The sequence below is a fragment of the Pteropus vampyrus genome, unplaced genomic scaffold, assembly GCF_000151845.1.
Source record: "Pteropus vampyrus isolate Shadow unplaced genomic scaffold, Pvam_2.0 Scaffold95, whole genome shotgun sequence".
NCBI lineage: Eukaryota > Metazoa > Chordata > Mammalia > Chiroptera > Pteropodidae > Pteropus > Pteropus vampyrus.
In genome coordinates, this window is record NW_011888876.1 from 3,610,545 (window position 1) to 3,619,001 (window position 8,457).

Genomic DNA, 8,457 nt, shown 5'->3' on the forward strand with positions numbered 1-8,457 from the left:
TATAGGGAGGGAGGGTGGGAAGAAATCTGCATCCTGGTGGGTTATATTTTAAGTAATTAAAACGACTCTAACGATAACAGCAACAATAATAGCAACTAGCATATACTGAGAATTTACTACGTTCTAGGCACAATTTTAAGTGCTTTACATGCAAAGGTTAATTCTCCCAATAGTCCTGTGAGGTGGTATTATGATAATTCTCCAGATTGAGAGGAGAGGAGGCTGAGGTGAGGCATGGAGGGTTAACTTGCCTTAGGTCATATAGCTGGGATGTGGGGAGTCAGCCCGGGAGCCCAGGCACCCCAGCTCCAGTGTTCCCAGTCTCTGTGTTACACTTGTGCGACATGTGAAGGGCTCCCGCAGATCTTCCACTCGCTATTGTGAGGTTAATTCTCAGCCAGTTTTTAAGTGGCTCCACGTTTTCCTTAAGGGACTGGCTGCAAAGGTGGTGATCATTCCTTCTGCCCTGAGGTTTTCATAAAGTCTTTTTGCCAGTGGAGTATTTGTAGCCGAAGCCATTTAGGAGACAATGAGGCGCTTAGGGACAGAGTGCCGCTGTTCCACTGAGGACACAATGTTCTGTGTGCCGCGGTGTTGAAGGGTGCCGACTGCTTTGTCAGGCCCGAATGATTGAGGGACGAGGGTGAGAGTAAGCAGATTGCAGTTTAATCTTGGACAGATCAAGGTAATTTGTACAGACCAGCAAGTATTTAGACTTGACTAGGAGAAAGGATGTTACCTGTAGAAAAAGCAGAAAAACATTAAAGTGTATTTTGTGTGCAAAACAAAGGGTCTTTCTGTGAAGTCGGCAGTGTCCAGGTGATTATTTTCAAAGAAAGATGATTTCCAGAGGGAGATTTTAAAGCCATTTGCAGATCTGACTGGATGGGAGCACTTTCCTCCTTTTTCACTGCGCTCACGGCGTCTTCCTAAGGTCAGCCAGTGGTTCCTTCTCAGTGTCTGTCAGATTTGACACTTCTCAGATTCACTGCTCGCTCCCTTGTTCCAGGACCTTCTCACATCCGATTTATGTTCCAGCAGCAGCTTTGAGGCTGGTCTCCCTGCCATTTGTCCCCTCTCTCTCCTTTAGTGCTTCCTGTACAGTGGTGGCCAGATTAAAAACCCCCACTGCCCTCCTGGGGTAGGTAGCAAAAATTAAACTCCTCTACGTGACAGAGCCCTTCAGCCACGGTACCCTTTCCCCACGTACTTTCCATTTAATTCTTACCGCTCAATTTGACTTTTATTTACCCATCAGCGCCTTCCTGTTGTAGGTATGCTACTTTAATAGTGCATCGTTTATCATTTACGCTCCCCGAGAACTTAGAGATTTTTAATCTTGTTTTCTAGATGAGGAAACCAAGAGGCAGAGAGGAAAAAAATACCACGGAGGGAATGGCACATAGGTGCAAAATAATTATTTTTCGAGTGAATGATTGAATGCATGAAAGCCAGCCATTAAGAAAGCTTGTCTAGCACCTGAACCTGGGCCAGTCCGATTCCAGATCTGTCGCCTTGCTTCCCAGCGTCATTCCGCTGTACTTACTTCCTGACAGTTTTCTTCTCCAGCCACGAGTGATACCTTCTTCACACGTTTGCTTCCAGTCATTTCTTCAGCCTGGACTTTAGCCCGTTGCCTCATTTTCATGACGAAGCTCCCCCTGGTTAGCACTTTGACACTTGAACCGCTTTTTAGCTGCTCATTCCCTCTACACTCTCGTATCATGTATGTCACACTTAGATACTGACTGGTGACATTCCTAATCATGTGTGTATATGTGTCTTCGCAGTTAGACTCATGGCTCTCTGGGCAAGGGGCTGGGTGTGGCGGCTTAAGTATCAGGCAGACTTGGGTAGTGGCCGTGTCCACAGACTTACTGTCCATGCAATTTGGGGTAAAAAAAGAGCTTAACTTCTGTTGGACCCCAGTGTCCTGTCCTTCCAGCCTTGCTGGTAGGAGTTGTGAGACTTACCTGAAGGGTCATGTATGGGACAATGCTGCTATAGTCATTGGCACATAACCGGTGACCAAGATAGATAAATTCTTTGTTCAGTTAATTAATGCTTTTTCAGTTGTGAATGGTCTGGTAATTATATACACCAATACATCTACCCTGTGTGCTGTATTTAGTGTAGAATTTTCTCCATAGGAATGATGACCATTCTGGCAGTGTTAGATCAACTTACAACCCACATATTAAAGAAGGTACAGTTATCTGGCAGATACTACAGTTAAAGAGTTATTAGGTGTGGGGGCATTTTGAATTATCTGCTTTATTTAATTTACCTTTATTGTGTCTTTGCTATGTACGCATTAACATTTTTGTTATGTACTTTTTTGCCCTTAGTGTTTTTTATTTGGTTTAGTTTTTTTCTTCTTTCTGTTTTTCTTTTTGTTCTCATTTGTACTTCTCTCGATATAACTTTCGTCTGTTCTAGGCATGACATCTGTCACTGGAGAGGTGTTTTCTGCCTGTTCTTGGCTCGGAGTCATGTTCATCTTAGAGCTGGTCTCCTTTTTTCAGCAACAGTTCCTTAGAGTTCCTTCTGACACACATCAGTGAAGGAGGAAGACTTGGGAATGGGGACCGTAGTCTCTGCCCCGGAGCTGTTTGTCCTGTAGGGGACAGCACCTCGGAGCAGCAGCCATCTCCACCACACCAGCCACAGCTGGTGCTCGGGGGTCATACTGTGCCACACTGAACTGAGAGCTACTTTAGGTGGGTCATAATAAGTAGATACAGACATGCCCCCTAGCAATTTTCATTTTGTTTAATTTAGTGAAAACTTACCAAGCCCCCTATTTGCTAGGAATACAATGTGAATAAACTACTACCCGTGCTCTGAAGTGACTTGCAGAGTAGTAGGTACACAAACCATGATAAAGAAGTAGTAAGGAAATTCTAAATTACAGCAACTTAAAATTTTCATGCTCTCTTTTTGAGCAGTAGAAGCATAATTTAGTTTGAGTCTGTGCAGTTTTGCATTCTGCTTTTTCACCTACCTTTGTAATCTTGGAATTTTTCTTTATAATGCAAGTAAGTGGTTTTTTTTTTTTCGGCGACTAGCATACATTCCTATGAGCAGCTGTTCCACACTTTATGTGCCTCTTTCTTAGAGACTGCCTCATGAACAGTCTTGTGGAGAAGGCCCTGGTGGGGAGTGTTTCATCAAAGGGTAGAGCGGTGATCTCGGTGACGATGCGCTGGTAGGAGTCAGTTCAGCTGAACATACAGTGGAAGGCAGTTTTCCTGAATTTTTTTTTAAATTGAGCAGCAGCTGGGGGACATAGGAACAGATAAGCTGGGAACTAGGGGAACCCAGTGGTAGTTCATATGCAGTTTTAAGTTAATTTGTGACATATTGGCAAACTAATCTTCTGAGGAGAGGCTTGTGCCACTAATGCTGTTCGAGGCAAGTGGGGCTGTTCTAAGCTTCTGGCTGTTGATGTAAATAGACATTTAAGAACATCAGGTAAATCCGAAGGTAGAATGAGCAGGTCTTGATTTCTCCTTGGCCTTGTGGAAACAGTAGGCTTCATGGTGGGAGGGTTGGGATTGCAGAGCAGTGTGCCACTGATTGAACGGAAAAACTGAGCATTACAGCTGAAGAGAGTGAATCCAGCGTTAGGCTGGTCTGCTCTCTCTGAGGACTGGAGAGGGGGCGACTTTTCCACCCAGTAGGTTGTGATGGAGAAAAGCAGAGGACTAACAGTCAGAAATTTTCCTGCTCCAAAGTTCTGTCCTTTCCATGTTTGTGAATCCTTCTGATGAACGCTGAGTTTGTTTCCTCACGTAAAGAAAAACGGGGATAGTAATACCTACTGAATGTGGTTACTTCGAAAGGTAAATGGAACACACCTGTGACAGTGCCGTAGAGGCTGTCGTTACTCTAATAACGAATTACTGTATTAAGCTTTATGTCTTGCGACTTTGACTTTCTGTCTTCCTCGTAACCCTTCATCAAGCATTCTCGGGATGATATTCCGGGGAGAGACTTAAGTCATGCCTCACTCCACCAGTACTCAGTTTTCCCGAAGGAAACGGGCTCTTGGAGCCAGTGAGAAAGGAGGTGAAATCATCATTGTTTCAGTGGGATTTTTTTCCCATGTCTCCACCTATTGAAAAGCGTATTGGTATGTTTTATAAGACTCCCCTACAAGTCTAATTTGATGACAAAAATCGCCATTATTGCTAAATTTATTACACTTTCACCTCTTTTCCCTGAGTGATTCATTGTGGAGTCCTGGAACTGCAACTGTGTTTTTGTTTAGGGAGGAGGTGGTGGTGAGGGAGAACTTGGGGATGACTTTTAAATAAGAGAACTTTGTATTATATTTATCTGTCTGGAGGCAATAAATCTGTTTTAGCAGATTAAATACAGACTTCTTTATAAAGCCCTGTTTTCTCAAACCTCTTATCAGCAGCACTTGGCAGTAATCACACCTACGGAAACTTGTAATTTTCCTCAAGGAGGTGACACTGACAGAATTAAAAATGAAGGAGCCCCCCTGAAAAGCAAGTTCATTACAAATTAACAGTGGTCTTAGCAAAGCAGTGGGCTAAGGCGTGTCAAATAGCGATATGGATAAAGAAACCCAGCATTTTAAACTGTCAGAGCTGGGAGCAGGGCTAGCCTGAGAACAAATTAATCACATATTGTCAAGGCAAAGTTGCATCAAATTAACACATCGGATTCCAGCATATTAATGTTAGAATGCTTTCACCTGATTATTACTGCAAACCATTGCCACTCTTTGAATGCAAAGATATAATTAAATTGCTAAATAGAAAGTGCATATAATATCTCCACATGCATTTAGGATGCATGAGCTGAAAAGTGCACATCCTAGGAAGTGACAGATTCTATTTGTAGGGGGAAAACTTTACTTTTTTTCTCTTTTATTTACTTGGGAGTACTAGAGTATGAAATTAGAAAAGTTAGTTATGTTATTCATATCCTATATGAGTTAGATGAAATACAGGTTTAATTTAACTGATTTGCTACATTGGCTATGAGTACATAATTACCTCTGTATTTTTCTGGTAGAGAAGTAGGAAAATGTTGTATAATAGTCCTTTGCAACAAAATTGCTCATTTCACATAATCCTTGTGGTGGATTTGTGTCAAAAGGTGCTTTGGAGAAACTAGACTGTCTATTCTGACAACTGTCTTTCATGTAGAGGTTACTTTCTGGCTCTGCTTAATCTAGTATGTGTGTGTTATGATATTCAAAATGAGAATTCTGGCAGCAGCCCAGCTGTAGTTGACCTTCCTGATCAAGGAGACAGTCTAGCGGGAAGTTGCTTTTTCTTAGTCCCTGTTTACTTATCCCAGGTTAAGTATCCTGGCCTGCTGTCCCTTCTACTCATATTTAACTTCATGATCTCGGTTATTCACACTTAGGCTTGACTACTCTCCTTCTGTCCTCTGCCAAGTTCTGTTGGTCCTCTGTGTTAAAATCTTTGTTAAAACTCGCCTTCTTTCACGAAGCCTCCTTTGGTAACCGAGGCATTCGCAGATTTCTCTCTTCAGCTTTGGGATAGAGCAGTCTTGATTTACAAAGCTCTCTTAGCAGCAGTCGAAGGACTTGTAAATCTGAAAAAGGGAAGTAGAGGTCACCAGGAGCCAGCACAGGTTCTCTCAGCACTGGGCAGGACAGGATAACCTCATTTCTTTCTTGAGTAGGTTGATCAGCTAAATAAAGTACTATGGTCCTGATGTTCCAAATCTCAGTACAGCATTAACTATTTAGCAGACTCTTGTAAAATACTCTTGTACACAAGCTGGGGAAATGATGGCTGGTCACGTTGTGGGCAGGTGGACTTGACCTGGCTGAGCGACTGAGCGAAGAGTGGTGATTAATGGATTCATGTCAGAATGAAGAGCTATCTGTGTGGCAAGCTGCAGAGCTCTGTCTTTATTGCTGTTGGGGACTTGAATGAGGACATTGATGATAGCTGATCACATTTGTGAAAGGTAGAAACTGAAAAGAATAGCATGCATGTCCAGTGACAAAGGCAGGGACTGGAGTGGCCTTGACAGGACAAAATGATTCTTGCACTTTAGGTCATAAAATACAGTCATTTGTATATGAGGAAGGTGGTGGAGAAAGGGAAGGGGGACAAATAGGTTTAACCAAGAAGTACATAAAAGAAAGGTTTGGGGTCTTGTTGGTCGTAAGCTCAGTGCGACTCAGCAGAGCTAGGTAGTTGGAAGAGAAATTCATTTGTTCATTTCTCAGGTGTTTCTTGAGCTGCGACATGTGCCGAGAGCTTTGCTAAATGCTGAAGGTACAACGATTAAGAGCTAGTCAGACCATAAGTGCAGGGATGTGCAGTCTTGTCAGAAGAGGCGGAGACCATTATGGTACAGCTCAAGGGCTATGCGAGGGCAAGTTCAGTGGGCGTGGTTCCTTAGAGCAGAGCACCTGGAGGTCACCCGGCCTGGACTTGGGATGGGGTAGGATTAGGGAGGACCCCTTACATGCTCCCTGAGCCACACCGAAGAGATGCTGGTGTAAAAGTCTGAGGCGAGAGAATGATTCCAGTGGGTTCTGAGAAATATAAGTGGTTGAACGTGCCTGGAACATAGTGGGTGAGGATGGCAGAGGCAAGAGATGGGGCTTGATCAAGGTTTTGACCCGCTGCTGGTGGTCATCTTTTGAGCAAGGTTTGACACCCTTAGGTCTGAGTAAATCACTCTGCCTCCAGTTAGTAAACGTAGGGAGTTAATGAGTGTGAGCTCCTGTAAGACAGACCTTGGCAACTACAAACAGCCTTTGTTCAGACGAAGACCACCAGAAGGCCATGGGGACTGGGAACCAGGGCACTGATTTGGGATTTACAGACTCTACCCAAGGACGGAAGACCCAGGAAGGTGTGAGCAGTGCCTGAAAAGAATAGAAGGGTTCCCAGGTAGAAGGGGGCCCTGCATGTCTCTGCCAGGCCGGGCGCAGCAGAGGAAGCACGATTTATCTTTCCACGGGTAAGCGTTCGGCAGCGTGGGAGGCAGTGTAGTAAAACAGAAGGAGCCCTAACTCCCTAGACTTGCTTCGAAATCCTAGGGCTGCTGCACTGCCTGGGGCAACGGATTTTCTCTTTCTAAGCCTGTGTCATTTGTAAAATAATTAAACCACATAGTTTATAGAAGGCCAGAGATAGTATATTACAAAGCACCTAGTACAGACTATGGCACAGTAGGGATTTAGCCGGTTATTTTAGAGTCAGAGTTCCTGGACCCTTGACTGTCTCAGAGGTGACACGAGTGTAAATGTCATCGCTTCCTGGCACTGACGCTTCCATTTGTACTTTGTGGGAGATCTCATCTAAGGCCTTACATCACCCCCAGGTCAGTGCCTCCTGCCTCTCAGCGCTCTTACATCCTGCTACTCCACATGGTCAGTTTCTGAGCTCGAGCCTGCAAACTAATTTTGATATTCATGGCACTTGAATATGTTTATGAGCTAAGCGTATTGTAGAAGCCATGTTTATTGTACTCCAAAGACATCTAAAAATGACTTTTGATTTAGCCATAGCCCTGCCTGCCTCTACTATATAGATGAGTGCGCTCTACCTGCATTTTTTTTTTTTTTTTTTTTTGGCTGGGTGCAGTGAACTTTATTGATGGCTCACGACAAGGTAGGGCTCCGTAAGCCCCTCCCCTTCTTCAGGGGGTCTGGCATGGAAACTGGAAGTCGGGAGATTCTCATTGTGTTGGGGAATCGATTTGCGGCAAGGACTCCCCAGGAGCTAAGGGCCTCTTTCTCTCACTGGGGCTGGTGGTCCAGGGGGCTCTTACTCCTTGGAGGCCATGTGAACCATAAGGTCCACCACCCTGTTGCTGTAGCCAAATTCATTGTCATACCAGGAAATGAGCTTGACAAAGTGGTCATTGAGGGTAATGTCAGCCCCAGCATCGAAGGTGGAAGAGTGTGTGTCACTATTAAAGTCGCAGGAAACAACCTGGTCCTCAGTATAGCCCAGGATGCCCTTGAGGGGACCCTCCGATGCCTGCCTCATGACTTTTTTGATGTCATTGTATTTGGCAGCTTTCTCCAGGTGGCAGGTCAGATCCACAGCTGACACGTTGGGGGTAGGGACATGGAAGGCCATGCCAGCAAGCTTCCTATTCAGCTCAGGGATGACCTTGCCTACATCCTTGGCAGTGCCAGTAGAAGCAGGGATGATGTTCTGGCAGCCCCTTGGCCATCACACCACAGCTTCCCAGAGGGGCCGTCCACGGTCTTCTGGGTGGCAGCGATGGCATGGACTGTGGTTGTGAGTCCTTCCATGATGCAAAAGTTGTCATGGATGACCTTGGCCAGCGTGACCAAGCAGTTGGTGGTGCTGGAGGCATTACTGACAATCTTGAGGGAGTTGTACTTCTCATGGTTCACACCCATCACAAACATGGAGGCATCCGCAGAAGGGGCAGAAATGATGACCCACTTGGCTC

The 8,457-nt window shown here is 44.8% G+C and overlaps 2 protein-coding genes across 8 annotated transcripts in view; one reads left to right on the forward strand and one right to left on the reverse strand.

Moving 5' to 3' along the window:
* MAPKAP1 (mitogen-activated protein kinase associated protein 1) overlaps window positions 1–8,457 on the forward strand; it is a 238,846-nt gene that overhangs the window by 85,755 nt on the left and 144,634 nt on the right. The window lies entirely within an intron of this gene.
* The window catches only part of LOC105294854 (glyceraldehyde-3-phosphate dehydrogenase-like), a 1,236-nt gene continuing 504 nt past the window's right edge, over window positions 7,726–8,457 (reverse strand). The window contains 2 exon segments of the mRNA XM_011364279.2: window positions 7,726–8,197; window positions 8,200–8,383. Coding sequence (XP_011362581.1) covers window positions 7,797–8,197; window positions 8,200–8,383 — 585 coding nt within the window. The 3' untranslated portion in view covers window positions 7,726–7,796.